This window comes from Desmodus rotundus, chromosome 5, assembly GCF_022682495.2.
Source record: "Desmodus rotundus isolate HL8 chromosome 5, HLdesRot8A.1, whole genome shotgun sequence".
In the NCBI taxonomy this organism is placed as follows: Eukaryota; Metazoa; Chordata; class Mammalia; order Chiroptera; family Phyllostomidae; genus Desmodus; species Desmodus rotundus.
Genome location: NC_071391.1, coordinates 8694330 through 8712375, shown reverse-complemented (window position 1 = coordinate 8712375; position 18046 = coordinate 8694330). Strand labels below are relative to the sequence as shown.

At 42.4% G+C, this 18046-nt stretch overlaps 1 protein-coding gene across 1 annotated transcript; it reads left to right on the top strand.

Annotated features, from left to right (window-relative positions):
* The first annotated feature begins 1179 nt into the window (after window positions 1–1179).
* Window positions 1180–17346, top strand: MS4A1 (membrane spanning 4-domains A1). Its single transcript, XM_024574467.4, has 7 exons — window positions 1180–1339; window positions 8855–9029; window positions 9456–9575; window positions 10954–11010; window positions 12573–12809; window positions 13575–13676; window positions 15542–17346. Exons 2-7 carry the CDS (start codon window positions 8871–8873, stop codon window positions 15755–15757), a joined length of 891 nt encoding a protein of 296 aa, XP_024430235.2. The 5' UTR covers window positions 1180–1339; window positions 8855–8870; the 3' UTR covers window positions 15758–17346.
* Window positions 17347–18046: the final 700 nt, after the last annotated feature.

The window sequence follows — 18046 nt, the reverse complement described above, 5'->3', positions numbered from 1 at the left end:
AATAAAATTTTAAAAAATGGAAAAAAATAAAACAAAATGAAGGCACACCCCTCTAGCTATTCAGCATCCTGGCCCCCAACCTTGGGCCTCACCCTCATCCGCAACCCAGACCTGGTGAAGTCACCACCCCTGTCACCAAGATTCCAGCGCTCGAGCAGATCAGATGCGCACAGACCCACAACCAGAATATTAAACGACGGCAGAGCTTGTGTTGCCACTCCTGTCCTCCCTGTGGCTTTTGTGCTAGGAGACTGCGGGGTTCACGCGCGTGTACTGGATGACAGCGAGTTCTCCGTCCACAAGGAAGTCCGTGCCATGGTTGAACTGCTCCAGTGGTGGGAAAATGGCATTTTTTAAATTTTTAATTAAATTTATTGGGGTGGCTTTGGTTAACAGGATTGATCCCTAAGGCAAGGGAAGTAAAGGCAAAAATAAATGAATGAGATGGCATTACTTTTAATGTATCAAAAACAGCCTCTCCAGAACTACTATTACCCATCGGATCTAACCCTCTGGTTCCAAACCATCCTAAAGAAAAGGGAGGCAAAGGGAGAAATAAAGAGGGGAGAGAAGAGGGGAGGGGAGGGAAGGGGAAGGGAGGGGAGGGGAGGGAAAACAGAGATTGAAACAGTAGAAAATTGTAACGGTGGGAAAGTGTAACCCACCCCACTATTCTTTTGACGTAGTGTCTGTAAGTGCTGACTCTGACTAATACGTAGCTTGTAGATGAACAGCATGTTCGTGTAAGAATCCTAGTATCTAACTTCAGAAGGTACAGACTCTGACCTTTAGGCATCTCAGCTCCGGAAGATTTGCTGACCTTCAACCGTGGAGTCAGAAGCACATTCACAAATGCATGGGCTTAATGACTCTTGACTGTCTGCTAGATGCCTCCTTCCCACCTACTCACTCCTAAAAGTGAAGTAAAAAGGTAAGAGTCCTCACAGCCCATCTTTGCAGAATTTCTAGAGCCCTCGTTGCCCTTGGGGACCCAGGACCCACACCTGCTTGCAGGGTGGGGGCCGCAAAGCCCTTCTAATTAAGGTAGCGTAAAGTACACTATGCAGTCCCCTGGGGTCTTTTTTAAGAAGTGAAACCTCCTGGTAAGGCAGAAACATTTCTGTACATCCCTCAGCTCTGGTAAGTGCATGTTAAACTAAAATAATTGGGGCAAAGCCCAAGGTAGCAGAAGCCAGTGATTTCCTGTCACCTGGTATATATCAGAGGCCCCAGACCTGGCCTCTCTCACTCACCCTGTGGACTTGAGAAAGTAGCCCTCCAGCGAACTCAGCAGCAGGCTTCGAAGCAGCTCCTGAGCCCTAAGGCTTTGGAGACTCAGGTAAGGAATCAATTTATATACTTGGTTTAAATGACTGAAAGGGGGTGATGGGTAAGGCATAGAATGGTTTGGGAGACTGGAGATTTTCAGCTTTAACCCTAAGGCTTCCCTGGTCAAGTTTTCTGATGGTGTCATGATTGAGGAGGGTGAATTCAAGGCTTGTTGCCCACCCACTCCTAATTTCTATCTCTCCCTTTCTCCTCTCCCTCGGCCCTGGCCATGCGCAGAACTTTGAGTCACGCTACAAAATAGCAGATTTCAGCATGTACATTGAAGCATGGACTCAAATCTGCATTCTACCACTTATAATCCATATAACCTCAGGCCAACTTACTAAACCTCTAAGTCCCTCAGTTTCCTCTTCTATAAAATCACGGCAATAGTAATACCCACTGCGCTATGAACATTCGATGAGCTAAAATCCTGAGGCTCTCAGAACTGGTTGCCTGGTGCCAAACAAGAAAGTGACCAGTGGTGGCTACAATGAAAATCTCTATTCCTCTTGCTTTAAATGCTTTTGTCTCCAAAGGTAACTCACTAAATGCAAATATCCCAAGATGTTAAAACTCACAAGCTAAATAACGTTTCTGGAGGGGGTTGGTGGACGCCAAAATGAGCCCCAAATCCTGCCTCAAATCCATCACAGAGGCTTAGAGTCAGAGTGGCCACTGAAGACAAGAGGAAGCTCTAATGAAAGGGGATGAAAATGAACTTTAACCAGGTTATAACTCCTTTCTGAAACCAGTCTATAGTGTGACTCCCCTCCCCGTTTCCCATGAAATGGCTTGACCTCGCTGATCGGATGAACTTTTTGTCCAATGTCCCGAGCATTTTGTAAAACTGTTCTGAGGAAGGTGTTCAATTTAATGTTCACTTTGACATTTCCTGAGCTCAGAGTATGGGGGAAATGGGTTCTCAAAGTAGTCCTAGTAGGACACTTCCCTGCAGGGTTTACATCCCATTGGAGAAGTTACTATGTGACGAAGAAAGAAAACAGTTGGTGACAAGTACAAAATGCAGAGAGCTGTGACTTTGAAAGAGAAATCCTCGCCATGGGTGAGAAGAGGAGGGATGGCCTTGGGTGATGTGACCGTCTTCTGGGGAGTCTGACTGGAAATGAAGGGGTGGGAGGAGCATTTCTTAGGGGAGAGAAGTCAGAGAACAAAGCAGGAGGCAAGTCCAGACCAGTGTCTCCAGCCCCGGTGGGGAGCAACGGGATGGGGCTTAAGCAGTTAGGTAGAGCTGACCTGGGAAGGGCCTCTGCATTGGCAACGACAGCTCGGAGAAAGAGTTCAAGCTCAGGAAGAGAACCACAGAAGCAGTCACTGAGGGAGTCTGATCACACGCCAACATTTCTGGAGGGGGCTAATGGACCCCCAAATGAGCCCCAAATCCTGCCTCAAGACCATCACAGAGGGGTGGAGGGAGGATGGACTAGAAAAAAGAAAGACTGGAGGCAGAAAAGCGAGATTTTTGTGCCTCAGCCGAGAGAGGAAATGAGAATCGAACGCATGAGGTGACACTGGAAGTAGAAAGAGGGTCCCCCTGCAGGATAAGCCCCATTCCAGAGGCTGACGGGGCATGACCTGGCCACTGCGCGACCGTGGGAGACAAAGCAGCAGAGTGGCAGGTGGCTCCGACATTTGAAGCCTGGGTGACAGGGGAACAGAAACAAAGCAACCTGAGGGGTGACGCCGGAGGAAAGGCCAGCGACTCTGCGGCACAGTCCCCGAAGGGCACAGTTTCAGTTCAGTGGCTCCGGCTGCAACTGGCTGTGAAGCGCTGATGAGTGAGGGGCAGGAGGAAGTGGAGGAAGGAGGAGGAACCATAAGCTAGCTTTTTTTAAAGCATATTTTATCGATTATGCTATTACAGTTTTCCCAATTTTCCCCCTTTATCCCCCCTCCACCCTGCACCCCCCAACCCTCCAGCATCCCCCCCTTAGTTCATGTCCATGGGTTGTACATATAAGTTCTTTGAGTTCTCTCTTTCCTATACCATTTTTGACCTCTCCCTGTCTATTTAATGCCTACCAATTATGCTTCTTCTTCCCTGTACCTTTTCCCCCCTATTCCTCCCCTCTCCCTCCCCACTGAAAACCCTCCATGTGATGTCCATTTCTCTGATTCTGTTCCTGTTCTAGTGGTTTGCTTAGTTTTTGTTTTCATTGTTTTTCTTTCTTTTATTTTTTAGGTTCATTTGTTGATAGTTGTGAGTTTGTCATCATTTTACTGTTCATATTTTTTATTTTCCTTTTCTTAGATAAGTCCCTTTAACATTTTATGTAATACTGACTTGGTGATGATAAATTCCTTTAACTTGACCTTATCTGGGAAGCATTTTATCTGCCCTTCCATTCTAATGATAGCTTTGCTGGATAGAGTAATCTTGGATGTAAGTCCTTGCCTTTCATGACTTGGAATACTTCTTTCCAGCCCTTCTTGCCTGTGAGGTTTCTTTTGAGAAATCAGCTGACAGTCTTATGGAAACTCCTTTGTAGGTAACTGTGTCCTTTACTCTTGCTGCTTTTAAGATTCTCTCTTTGTCTTTAATCTTGGGTAACTTAATGATGATGTGCCTTGGTGTGTTCCTCCTTGGGTCCAACTTCTTTGGGACTCTCTGAGCTTCCTGGACTTCCTGAAAGTGTATTTCCTTTGCCAGATTGGGAAAGTTCTCCTTCATTATTTGTTTAAATAAGTTTTCGACTTCTTGTTCTTCCTCTCCTTCTGGCACCCCTATAATTCAGATATTGGAATGTTCCAGGTTGTCCCAGAGGTTTGTAAGACTCTCTTCACTTTTTTGAATTCTTGTTTCTTCATTCTCTTCTGGCTGGATGTTTATTTCTTCCTTTTGTTCCAAATCGTTGATTTGAGTCAACTTGTCACTGTTGGTTCCCTGTTGTCACTGTTGGCTTCCTGTCACTGTTGGTTCCCTGAATATTTTGCTTTATTTCATTTTAGGTATCTTTCATTTGTTCTTTCATTTTTTGACCAAGCTCAATTAGTTCTGTGAGCATTTTGATTACCAGGGCTTTAAATTTTCCATCAGATAGGTTGGCTATCTCCTCATTGCTTAGCTCTTTCTGAGGTTTTATTCTGTACTTTCATTTTGGCCCTATTTCTTTGTTTGGGGCCCCTCTTAAGTTGTAAGGGGGTGGGGTCTTAGGTATTCACCAGGGCAGGACAACCTTCCTTGCTGCGCTGTGGTGCAGCCTGTGGGGGAGGGGCCAGAGAGGGAATAATGCAGCTCACCTGCTCCTCTCTAGCGCATTTTTCAACGAACTCTCATGTGAGACTGGGAGCTTCTCCCACCATGGCAACCGCTGTAGTCCACAGCCACCTCTGAGTCTCAGTTTCCCTTAAGTCAGCCCCTCCCGCATGGCCTGCTGCGTTGTTGCAGCCAGCCCCGCCCCCACGGTCCACTGCCTCACCACGGTTTCTCTCCATTCACAGCCTTACTGGTCTGGTTGTTCTGTTTCTTTGATTCCGTGGTTGTCGGAGTTCCATGCAGTTTGATTTTCTGGCACTTCTGGTTGTTTATTGATTTTAGATTGGTTGTTATTCTCCTTTTGCTTGTGCAAGGAAGCGAAGGGCTTCTACCTATGCCTCCAGCTTGGCTGGAACTCCATAGATTTTTAAGAAGCTGTGGGTAAAGGACAGGGGAGACTGGGCAGTGGCCAGGGGTGCTGCTAGATTAAAGGAAGGGGCTTTAGGATTGGGGGATACCCCAGCACATTTTAACCATTAAAAAAAGTCCAGTGATTACAGTTATTCTTTGAATGTTAAGTCTTTTATACATTATAAGTTATGTCATGTTCTTAAGATAATACTTTCAATAGAGAGATCACAAATGTAGCAAGCAACAGAGGGGGACCAACCCTGGGTACATAGCACCACAAACAGTGCGAATGATGATGCAAAAATAGACTTCTTTGAAGAACTAAAGTCTTGGTGGAAGGAGGTGGGCTGAGATGCACAGGCAGAGGGAAAGGAAGCAAGACCATTCTTCCTCAGAGATAAGTACACAAGAGGCCAGAAAGGATGAAAATGCAAAACTATTTTGAGTGGCAAAGGAGGAAGTTGAGGTAACAAAGGGGGAAGTTGAGGTAACAAAAGCTTTGAACTTCTCAGTAAATGATGGAATTATTGGACCTAAAGTTCCTAACTCAAATCACAACCCATGAAGGTTGTGAGCTCTTCTTCAGCGGATGGACAGAAACAGTGGTGCCTTTCAGTTCAGTTTTTTTCATAGATTTTACTTATTTATTTTTAGAGAGAGGGGGTGGGAGGGAGAAAGAGAGGGAGAGAAACATCAGTGTGTGGTTGCCTCTCACATGACCTCCGCTGGGGACCTGGCCCGAAAACCCAGGCATGTGCCCTGATGGGGAATCGAACTGGCGACCCTTTGGTTCACGGGCCCGTGCTCAATCCACGAGCTACGCCCGCCAGGAACAGTGGTGCGTTTTAAAAGTCAAAAGAGATTAGCAGAAGTTGCTGTCATACAATGGGGCAGTGTCTGGTAAAATGAATCCTGATTTTAATATAGTTTAGTGAAAATAAGATCCTCTTGTCACGACATTTTGATCAATGTGGTGAGTAGCCCCAACTAGCATACCAACTAATCTTTAGGCATAACTATGTGGGGCATTGTTTAAGTAATTGTGGACTTTTTTTTGGATAGGGCAAAACTTCAGCAATTTACAATAGCCTTAGGAGTATGGGGTGTAGTTTTTTATATTCCCATGGAATGTAACTTTTCATTACCCAGTCAGTCTAGGACTTCCTGGCATTATATATATATTTAGAGTGGCATATAGAAACAAGTATGTCTGTGTTTACAAACTACCATCTTACAGTAATGTTTACTGAAGGCTTTGTGGAAATTTCCATAGCAAGACATAACTTTAACAGAGCACACAGTTCTCCCCAGTGGTCATGACGGCCATTAGCCACTGCAGACACAGCCTAGGTAGAACTCATTTGCATAAATGGCTTGTCTCACCAATAATAGAGACACAGTCTTAGGCAGTTGAAAACTATGGGGAAATTAAAAACGACAGTAGTTCAATCACTGAGAAAATTGATAGCCTTTGCTCTTTAAGTCATCGTCACTAAAATGAGCCCTCTGGAGAGGGAGTGTGGTGAGTCTAGCTCTTCCCACGCTAGCCATGGGAAAAATAACCTCTGTGAGCCTCCATTTCCAGGTCTGCAAGAAGACAACACGCCTACTTAGTAAGGAAGGTGTTGGGAGATTTGGAACTACGTGCACTCACTGTCCCTGGTGCACAGCAGGGGCTGGGTGGACAGCTCTGTGGGGTCTGGCCTGTGGGAAGCACAAAAAACACCAGCCTCAGAGCCGCGGTGACTGCCTTCCAGTTTGGCTCGGCCACTAAGTGCAAGGGCTTTAACAGGGCATGTCCCAGCCCCGGGCCACAGTTTCCTCTTTTGTCAGATGAAGAGAATGGTTTCTGAGGTTCCCCTGACTAGCTCTAAAAGTCCTTCCTGGTGACCAGAATCAGTTTGTAAAATCCCTACTGGGCTACATTAATATAATGCTTTTTGGTTGGTGGTCTGGTGGGATGGTTTGTGGTACAAAGCAGATCCCCAAGACCACATGACATCTGATAATCTAGAGGTCAGGCAAAATCAAGTGCAAAGCACCCAAAGCCTCCTCTCTTCCCTTCAACCCAGACAGATATGCTGTTGGTAATTGATTTATAGCCACTCATCTATTTGAAGGAGAAGGAAGAGGTTCATTAGTGAAATAGACTGAATTCCTGTTCCCCACAGAGGACAAAGCAGCCTGGTACTGTAGAAACCTCCTCGGAGAGGTCCAAGTCCTCATTTTAAATCTCTCCTCATCATGAAACTTTGAGCAAGTTATCTAACTTTGTCAGGTCGGGTTATCTTCTGTACATAATACAGGCAATGACTCATCTCTAGTCCATTGTGGGAGGCTCAAATGGCTTGTCAGGTGTGAAGTCCCTTACTATAAAGCGGGTACAAATGTGAGGCCTGTCACCTGTCTCATGGCACACCCACAGTTGCCCAGCTGTGTGTGACTTCAGTAAGATAAATGAGATAAACAGACAGCCTTGGTCTTCAAGGCTCCTTATGTGGCTTGCAGTCAGTAGAGACAAGAGCACTGACCTGTCCCTAAAGAGAGATTTCCAGGGTCCAGAGAAAACCTGGTAGAATTCATGTAAGTAATTGACATAAACAAATGAGTACCAAAAGGAAGCACAAGGTGAAAAAGGTCGAGCAGTCTTAAAACATTAGAGCTGGGAAGGACCTTGGTAATAATCACTAGCTTCAGAAATGAATAAATCATAAATTCTAAGAATAAATAGCATTTACTATTTTTGCCTTATGTACTAGGCACTTTCACATGTTTACTTACTTATTTCTCATAAATGTCTGTGAAAGGGGTATTGTGTTTATTTTTCAGATGGAAACAATGCTCATAAAGTTAATAATATGAAAAATAAGAACAGCAACAAAAATAGCTAATAATTATTCAGACATGGGTACTTTACATACATTTATTTTTTAAAACATATTTACTAAGAAACTACTGAAATCCTGGACAAGAAAGAACTATGTCTCTGCTTTGATGGAATTATATTATAGTGGGAAGGTTGAGACAGAAAACAAGTAAGAAAATAATCAAGGTAATTCCCCACAGGACAAGTGCATGAAGCAAATACAATGTGTTGCAGGAGAGAGTAACTAGGGGGCTGCCTCATGCATTGAGGGTTCAGGGAAGGCTTTTCTGAAGATCTGACATTTGAGCTACACTTGAATAAAAAGACACCAGCCACCCACAGACCATTTATGATATAGTGACCCTGTGAGACAAGAATCATTTTCATTCCCATATTACAGTTGAATTTGAGGCCCAGAGACTTTTAAAAAATGTGCCCGCGGCTTCACAGCAAATAAAAGAATCATGATTTAAACCATACAATCTTAGAGAACCTCCTTGAAGTGACTAACTCAAGGTCACAGAGTTAGTGGTAAAGGGCAGACTAGAAATAGAAGCCCCTCCTGATTCCAAGGACAGTCATCATCATACTCTGTCATGATGCCTCCGGTCCATCACCATGGACAAAAGCAGGTAAGCAAAGGTACAAGGACAAGTCAATACATTTTCAAATATTAAAGCATAGGAAAAGCATCCAGGGATGAGAGACAAACAGAACATGCAGATATACGAGCACTGAGTTCTCTACTAAGATCAAGTACACCCCGATCATAGTTGTCAAGAGTACTGGCAGCGGCCCTGGGCCCATATGTCCTTGCCTGAGATGCCCTCCCCCCACCGCAGATCCTACCTTAGAACGCAGCAGTAGGCCTTGCTTCAGATCCAAAGCGGAAGGAAGAGGCCGTCTCTACCCTCAATGACACCCATGGAAAGAATACAGATAAAAAATATTCAGGTTGAATGACTCAAAATAAAAGACTGCTGAAATCCTGTTCTCTCTCTTCTCATTTTATTATTGGTTTTATTTTTTAGGAGCTTTGAAGGTGAAATGACGACACCCAGAAATTCGATGAGTGGAGCTTTCCCAGCACAACCCGTGAAAGGCTCCGTGGCCATGCAACCTGCTCAAAAAATTATTCCCAGGAAGGTGGCTTCCGTGGTGGGCCCCACACAAAGCTTCTTCATGAGGGAATCCAAGGCTTTGGGGGTGAGTCGGTTGTCCTCCATTCCATATTCTAGGGATTCTCTGGCCTGAAGAAGCAGATGCTGTTGGCCAACTGCAGGACTCAATCCAAGTTGAAGGTATCTGATCCAACCTGAGGTGTTCTTTATGTCTGAAATGCTGGGTCAAATCAGCGATGTACTGAGACGTTATCACAGTGATTTTATGTCCCCTTTTGATCTTGAGGCTTGCATAGCTAAGGATCTCCCATCCCAGTTCATCACTAGCTTCCTAGGTATATCTGCCTTGGAAATGTCCCAGGTGATGGAGAAAATGGATCTGAGCAAGACAAATGTCTTGGCACCTTTACCACTCCCTTTGGGCATCTCACACAGGCTTCCAGCCTTACCTGTGCTTGCTGACTTGAAGATGATTTCAGTTCACCCACCAGTGCCCCTGTTTTCTCCCCAGGCGGTCCAGATTATGAATGGGCTCTTCCACATTGCCCTAGGTGGTCTCCTGATGATCCACATGGAAGTCCATGCACCCATCTGTGTCACTGTGTGGTACCCTCTCTGGGGAGGCACTGTGGTGAGTAGAAATTTACAACCATTTGGGGAGTGATGCAGACAAAAATGTTGAAAAGCTCCACAGGAATATGCCAGATTATTTCTGTGTGGAGGAAAGTTGAGCAGGAAATGGGTTATCCGGTACGGAAAGGGTTGACTAAATTGGGTGTGAATGCCATGGTTGAGTTAGCCGTCACGCGTCATGTGAAGTTGGAGGAAGATGCCCTACACTAATCTACATGGGGAGGAAGATTGTTCAAAGCACAGCCTCTCCACAGTCAAGTTGAGTGGGGCAGGGAAGAGGAGCACTAGATATTTGGACCCTGTAGCATGGTGTTTCAGAAAGCAAAAAGGGGTAGGAGCATCCCACTTCCAACTGGTCCTTCTTCCCTACAATTTTGCTTAGTTACTATTGCACGTGGTGGAATTAGTCCCATCCCAAATAAACCTCCCGTTGCTTACCAGGAGAGCAGTGGTTTCATGTACGTATTTTCCAAGCTTATAACCCTGTCTGGTTGTGGGATGGGGCAGTGGCGTTTAAATGACCATTACATTTTTTAGGTGCCCTGATAAAGATGAGTCCAAGATTGAAATTTCCAAAACAAGGGGAGACGGATTAGAACAAGAATTTTCTCCATTTTACAGTTTGAACCATAGAAAAGGAAAATGATAAGTCATCATCACCACTTCCTGTGGCAGCCAGCATTTTAATGGGGTGCCTGTGGCAGCAGGCCAAGTATTCCCTACACGGATTCATTCTTCATTGGTGTCAGTCATGTAAATCATTGTGTGTTACAAAAGGCAATTCTACAGGTTTTTTTTAAAGAAAGAAAAACTAAAAATAGTTTAAATTCACATTGTGGCTATTAACTGATGGAAGTGTGAATTCTGCCTTTTTGGTTTTATTATATTCCTAGTCTCAGCTCCCCAGTTCATTGAATAAAAGGCACAGGTTAAGTGTAATTGAACCTGAATAAAGGAGAAATAGGACCACTGAAAAATAAATGAATCCAATAAAAAAGGTTGGATAGTTTAGTGAAAGTGGTTGAAAGTGTGGATAGCTTTTTTACAACCAGTTCCCGATGTTAAAAAGTAACAGACTGAAAGTGACCGGAGGGGAGGGGGAGGGGGATAATGGTAGAGAGGAGGGGAAAGGGCTAGAGAAGAACATGTACGAATGACCCATGGACTTGGACATTAGTGTGGGGCCTGACTGTGGGAACAGGGGGTGGGATGGGCGGAGGAAGGTAAAGGGGGAAAGACTGGGACAACTGTAATAGAGTAACAATAAAAATGATTTAATAAAAAAGTAATCTCCTTCTCCCTCTGGGCCTCTCTTCCCCTCTCCCTATTCTCCCATCTCCCACTCCCTTCCCCACCCACTACCTCTCTTTTTCCAGTATATCATTTCTGGATCACTCCTGGCAGCATCAGGGACAAGCTCCAGGAAGAGTCTGGCAAGTAATCGTATGTTTTTCTCTCCCACACCCGAGAAATATCTAAGGTCTCAGTTGAAAACAAGAACCCTTAATGACCTTTGGAATCACAGTAACATTGAGTTCTCTCAAGCCGAAAAAGCAAAAGATCCTTTACAATGCTGTTTCGATTTTATTTATGAAAAAGTTGGAAATGAGAATCCACCTGAAATGCATCCATGGAAACAGAATTAAAAGCAGACAGATGAAGAGCATGCTTTTGATCTTATGACTGATAAATGCCAAGTGAGGCTAGCAGATCCCTTTAAAAGCGGCGTCATTTCTCCCAGGCCACCACGGAGGACAACTGTCTAATCAATGCTATGACTAACTCAAGTCCTCGTTAACGTCGAGTTTTAACTTTGAGCTCTGTTTACCTCCATGTAACTCTGAGTTTTCACCTGTAGAATGGGGATAATAGCCCTTGCTACCATGTGAAATCGTTGCTAGGGTGAAATGGAGTAGAATAAAGGCAAGTGCTTCAGAGGCTGTAAAGAGCTACAGAGTGGTCTTGTTCATAGGGACACATTTACACCCAGGAAGAGCTCCCCCTGCTGTATGGGTCACGAGCTCACCAGCAAGTTAGTTTCCTTGCCCTACTTTTGTTTTACACCTACTAAGCTATTACCCACTTGAGTCACTTCCAAAGTCAGCGAGGGACTGAGTGAATTGAGTTGCCCCTCTCTAGGGGTGGTCTGACAAACTCAGTTTTGGGGAAAAAAAACTTTATGAAGGTCACATTGTTTTATTCTCCAAATACAGCCAGTCCTACTGACTTGCCATCTGTAGGTCATATAGTCAAAGATGAAACATGTTTGTCTTAAAGTAATCATCAATAATCTCCTGTTATTATGGTACTTGTCACATACATTTTCCTGTTTTGACCTTTTATTGTCCTCGCAAGGTAGAACCTGCCCACTGACATCCTCTTACCTAATGCTACCGGAGTCGTCAGCCCTAAAAGTCTTTTAAAAGATGGCTGACTGGGGCTGATTGCAACCAATGTCACTAGGAAGTAAGAGGTGGTGTCATTCCTGCTGCTCTTTGTTTCTACCTGATGGTCTAGACTGGAGGGTTCTGTCTGCTCTTTCCCTGCTTACACCCACAATACTGCCCCACGTCATTGAGACGAGAGCGCCTCCTCTCTCTCCCTTCTACCTTCCTACACAGACATGGTCTGTGTAGATATGGTCTGAATATTTACCTTTATTTACTCAACAAACATTTATTAAATGCCTTCTAGGACATTGACAATAGCAGTAAAAGGAAGCACAAGGGGATAATTCATAAGAATTATTCCCACAATTTTTTCTTGATAAACTGATCGGATGGTGATGGCATAAAATGAGATGGGGAAGGCTGAGACAGATTGAGAGATGAAGGTTTTTATTTTACAGGGACAGAGACTGAACAACTGAGAGAAGAGTGGTGTGGATTATTTAGGTGCAGGGCCTTTGTGAATCAGACCTGGAATTAACAGCTGGCTTAAATTCTCCCAATTGAAATCAAACCCAACTAATGACTCCTTTATGTATCCATTTCAGGTCAAAGGGAAAATGATAATGAACTCAGTGAGCCTCTTTGCTGCCATTTCTGGAATAATCCTTTTGATCATGGACATATTTAATATTACAGTTTCCCGGTTTTTAAAAATGGAGAGTCTGTACTCTACCAAAGGTTCTGTGCTACCTATTGACATACACAACTGTGAACCAACTAACCCCTCTGAGAAACCCATTCTACCTGTGCAGTATTGTTACAGAATTAGATCTGTGTTCTTGGTAAGTGTGAAATTTGATTTCTTTTCAGAGAGGAAGTGTGGTATTTTTATTATGCGCATCAACTCTAGATCCAGACTGTCTGCATCTGGTACTTACTGTCTCATGGCTTTGGGCAAGAATTTTAACCACATTCTGTCCGAATTTTAATTGTAAGATGTGGAAGGTAATAGTACTTATCTTGGAAGGCCATTTTGAGGGGTGACTTAACATATGCAAAGCATTTAGAACAGTGCGTGGTACATAGAAAGTGCTATATAAATACTTGCTTTAACATTAATAATAGTGTTATTATTAATGGCATTAATATTTATTATTAAGGTGAACACTGAAGAACTACCTGAGTTGTCATGAATATCTTTTGCCTCAAGAAGTTTTTAGTGTAGAGTTTGAAGAGGAAAACAATGTATCTCCCAAGTGTGAAGAGGTTTCCTTGGTGTGATACCACCTAAATAAAGCTGGATAAAATTTAATTTGGGGCTCAGTAATTACTCTTTCCTACACAGAATTGATTCTTCAACTAATTATTAGTCTCTCATTTTTCTGTCAGCAACATGTGTTAACTATTTGTTATATGTCAGGAGTTGTGCTAAGGGTTAAGGTTATAAAGATACTAGTTTTAATAGTTCTTATTGGTAGTCATTATTCACTTAAAGAATTGATCTTTTAATCATTTAATTTTAGTCAAAAGTCATTTACTAAGCAGCAACCATAATCTTGTATTTTTTATTATTACATTTTCATCCTCACTTCTCTGTTTTTCTTCAGAGCCTTTTTGCAGTGATGCTGATCTTTGCCGTCTTCCAGAAACTTGTCACAGCTGGCGCTGTGGAGAATGATTGGAGGAAGCTGTGCTCCAGACCCAAAGCTGTAAGCAGTAGCCCATCTGTGTACAACCTTCCTCTAGGAAAATCATGTCTTACTAACAAAAAAACCCCAGTTCTTTATAGGAGAATGTAATGCAATGAGACTTTGAGCCTGGGAGCTTCATGAAAAAATGGCCTTGGTGTGAAGGAACATGTCTGGAAATTTGAAATAAGTCTATAGGTTAGACAGAAGATATAATTCTATAATGTGCCACCCTCTTACTAACCTTGACTTTTGCTTGACTTCAGGCATCCAACTTGATTCCATACTAATGTGTAAAAAAAGCAGGTGGCTGAAGGTTGAAGGCTAATGAAAGCCACTAGTTCTTCCACTTTATTTTTCAGTATGCCCTTCTTCCACCTACCCCCCGCCATACATACCACCTTATCTAATCCCTCTTCCGAAACAATAGTTCAAAGAAGCTCCACAACTGAGAAATAGTGATACCTATTGTCAACTACTCCAAATATGGAATGTCAGATTTAGAACAGAACTTAGGAATCATCACTAATGCCTTAATTTTGTAGATGAAAAAAGTAGGATTAGAGATAGATTTTCCTGAAATTATCTCCAATAGAGGCAAATCAAAATGAAACTCCACTGTAAATTGTGCTGTTATGAACATTGAGGTGCATAGGTTCTTTTGAATTGGTGTTTTAGGATTCCTAGGGTATAATCTCAGCAGTGGAATTGCCAGGTCAAAAGGCAGTTCCATTTTAAGTTTTTTATGGAAATTCCATAGTGTTTTCCACAGTGAGTGCACCAGTCTGCATTCCCACCAACAGTGCCCCAGGGTTCCCTTTACTCCACAACCTTTCCAGCACTTGTTGTTTGTTGATTTGTTTATGATGGCCATTCTGACTGGTGTGAAGTGGTATCTCATTGTGATTTTAATTTGCATCTCTCTGATGGCTATTGATGCTGAGCATCCTTTCATATGTCTCTGGGCCCTCTGTATGTCCTCCCTGGAGAGCATTATGTTAAGTGAAATAAGCCAAGCAGTGAAAGACAAAAACACCATATGATCTCATCCGTAAGTGGAACCTAATCAACAAAACAAACAAGCAAGCAAAATATAACCAGAGACATAGAAATAAAGAAAAAACTGACAGTAACTGGAGGGGATGGGGGAGGGAGACAACAGAGGACAGGAGGGGAAGGATTGTCAACGAACATGTAGAAAGGACCCACGGACAAAGTCAATTGGGTGGGGGTAGGTGAGTGATGGGGGGGAAATGGAGACAACTGTAGTTGGACAACAATAAAAAAAATAGCTCTGTAAAAAAACATGAAACTCTAAATGCCTGTATTATTGCAGTATTCTTTCCCAAATATTGTATGATCATTCCAGGCAAAGTGGCAAAAACTGCTGGCCTTGAGGTTGAGTCTTTTTTTTTAATTTATTTATTTTTATTGTTATTCAATTACAACTGTTTGCATTTTCTCCCCATCCCTCCACCCACCCCAGCCAGTCCCACCTTCCTCCCCCACCTCTACCCTCTCCCTGGATTTTGTCCTTGTGTCCTTTATAGTAGCTCCTGTAGACCCCTCTCCCCACTCCCCTCTGGCTATTGTTACATTGTTCTTAATTTCAATTTATTTGGTTCTTTTTGTTTGCTTTTTTCTTTTGTTGATTATGTTCCAGTTAAAGGTGAGATCATATGGTATTTGAGGTTGAGTCTTGATAAGTGATTTGATAATAATGTAAGCACCTAGGAAATCAATCAATCCTGGCACTTGGAACCACATAGGAAATAAAATAAGTAGCATAAAAATGAGGAGGTACTTGATAAATATTTGTAGAGATTGTTGAGAAATGCATCAGTGGTAAAGATCAAGAAAAAATTGTTTAATTTTGTGTATTCTAGGGTGTAGTTCTCCTGTCAGCAGAAGAGAAACCAGAACAAGCAGTTGAAATAAAAGAAGAAGTGGTGGAATTGACTGAAGTATCTGTCCAGCCAAAGAGTGAAGAAGACATTGAAATTATTCCAGTTCAAGAAGAAGAAGAAGAAACAGAAATAAACTTTCCAGAACCTCCCCAAGATCAGGAACCTTCACCAGTAGAAAACGATAGTGTCCCTTAAGCTAGTCTTTGTTTTCTGTTTGTCTTTTCTAAGCATTAGGGTTCATAGCTTCTCAGAGACGTATTTCCTCCCACTTCTTGAGGCACTCCACATGTACCCTGCACACCTGTCTCTGCTCTTTGCATAGAATGACCACAGCTCCACCTCCGTGTCTCTCATTCAGAGAGTATAGCTATTGCAGCAGACTGTGTCATAATGTTTCCTGTTTGGAGCAGTTTTCTTATATTAAAACAAGGCGGAATGTGATTTCTCACCAGCCTTTGCCTTGGCTAAGCCATAGTAATAGCAGCAGTGGGGTATGCTTTTCATTTCTTCCCTTCTCAACAGGGAAGAAATGTACCTGATGAAAAAGAAAAATGACAGCTCCGTGCCACCCCTGAACTATTTCTAATTCCTTCCACATCTACATTTTTGGTGGAGTTCCCTTTGCACCACTGTTTTAAGGAAAGTAAAAATAATAGTAATGAGGTGCTATAAGCAGCCTATTTCATCTATCTTTCTACGGGGCTGACACTGAGGCACATTCTTAGAGCCTCCACCTCCCCCACCCCAATCAGGGAGGCTCTAAGTGGCCAACACCCAATCCCTTTTTTGTATAAACAGCACAGCTTATACATGGCCATATCTCTGTCTTTTTTAACTTTCCCTAACTCCTGCTCTAGGCCCTTAGTTGCATTGTCTACCTTTAGGCAAGAGAAGAAAGAAGGAAAGAAAAATACTATGAGTGCCCACATCTCAAATGATAATCAACACTTGCATTTGTAGAATATTTTCCAGTCAACAAAGTATTTTATCAAATAATTGCATTCGATTGCCCATGATCAAGAAAAAAAATGCCTATTTCACAAATGACTCAAAGAGGCTTAGTAATTTGTAAATAATTAAAGGTAACTTCTCAATGGTCATAGCTAGCAATTTTGAGAGCCTTTTTTCATACCTAGATCTTCTTACTCAAATACTGCAGTATTTGAAATAATCGAATTGCCTGTCCAAAGTCCACATAAACTATGAGAGCTAAGTCAACAGGTTTTTCAAGTTCCTACTTTCTGACCAGCACCATAAAGGTTTTAAGAGAGACAAAAAAAGAGTCAGAAATATTTATTACTTGCAGATAAAAAGGCTTAGGCATTCATAATCTTTGAAAAACTACTTATATGATAAATATAAAATAAGTTGTCAAACTATATAATGCAGACACTGAGTGAGTGATACAGCCATTCTGAGAATGAAGATTATGCCTGAAAATGACATAAATGGTTACAATCCCAAATCTCAGGCAATAGCTACTCTATTTTTTATTCTTGTTCATATTCAGAGGTACTAGTACCCTATGAAGAAAGGATGTTAACCTAGGAAGATGTCACTAGAATCTATCAACTATATTTGAGGATTTGCTACATGTTGAGTGCCGCCAGATTTTGGTAGGTATATAGACAATATAATTTCCATTCTTTGTGATATTTCCATTTTGTTAGGGGTCACTCATGGAAGCTATTTCCTCTGATTAGAAAGAAGGAAGGTAGGACATTCTTCTATGTAAAGTCCCCAGAATTAGAAAAATAAAATGATATTTGCATTCTTAGTTGCAACATGATTCCCACATGGTGTTTCCCCAGTCTTCTTTATTCTTGTAACGTCAGACCATGCAAAGCTCCTAGAGCCTTAAGTTCGTCTTCATCCTAATCCTGGGTAGGACCTGTGAGGTGTCAGGGTATTGACCATTCATGTCATTCTATTCTTACACACATACTTTCCCAAGAAAAATTTTCATGGAACAGGTCATTAACAACGTACCCCTCACTCTCAGCACTCCAGAACATGACTGAAATATGAGGCAGGTGCTCCTGCCTTGAATAAGGGGAAAAGGAAGAATTTTATTTTATTCGTTTTTAAGATCTCAAATAATTAGTTTTTACTAACCTCAGATAATTCTTTATAATCTGAGACATTGTTAATGCCTATTGTTAAAAATCCCTGCTATGACCTTCTTCCAATTATCCCTTGGGCAATTTGGTCACAGTAGGTAACAGGCCACCTCCATCTGTCCAGGACTGAGAGGTTCCCTGGGATGCAGAACTTTTGGTGCTAAGACCCAGGCAGTCCAAGGCAAACCAGGATGGTTGATCACTCTTGTTCATGGTAACAAACAATTTTACCCATCTGTAATCACTGTGTAATATAATCTGCTTTTTATACTAAACATTTTTTAATAAATACTTTTCCTCATTCATATATAATTTTCATAAGTATTATTTTTAGTTGCAACTTAGCACCTCATTAAATCAATGT

Coding starts and splice junctions, on each gene's coding strand:
- MS4A1 (XM_024574467.4), top strand. CDS start 8,871: ATGACGACACCCAGAAATTCGATGAGTGGAGCTTTCCCAGCACAACCC. Junction 11,011..12,572: donor CAAGCTCCAGGAAGAGTCTG/GCAAGTAATCGT, acceptor TATCCATTTCAG/GTCAAAGGGAAAATGATAAT. Junction 12,810..13,574: donor GAATTAGATCTGTGTTCTTG/GTAAGTGTGAAA, acceptor GTTTTTCTTCAG/AGCCTTTTTGCAGTGATGCT.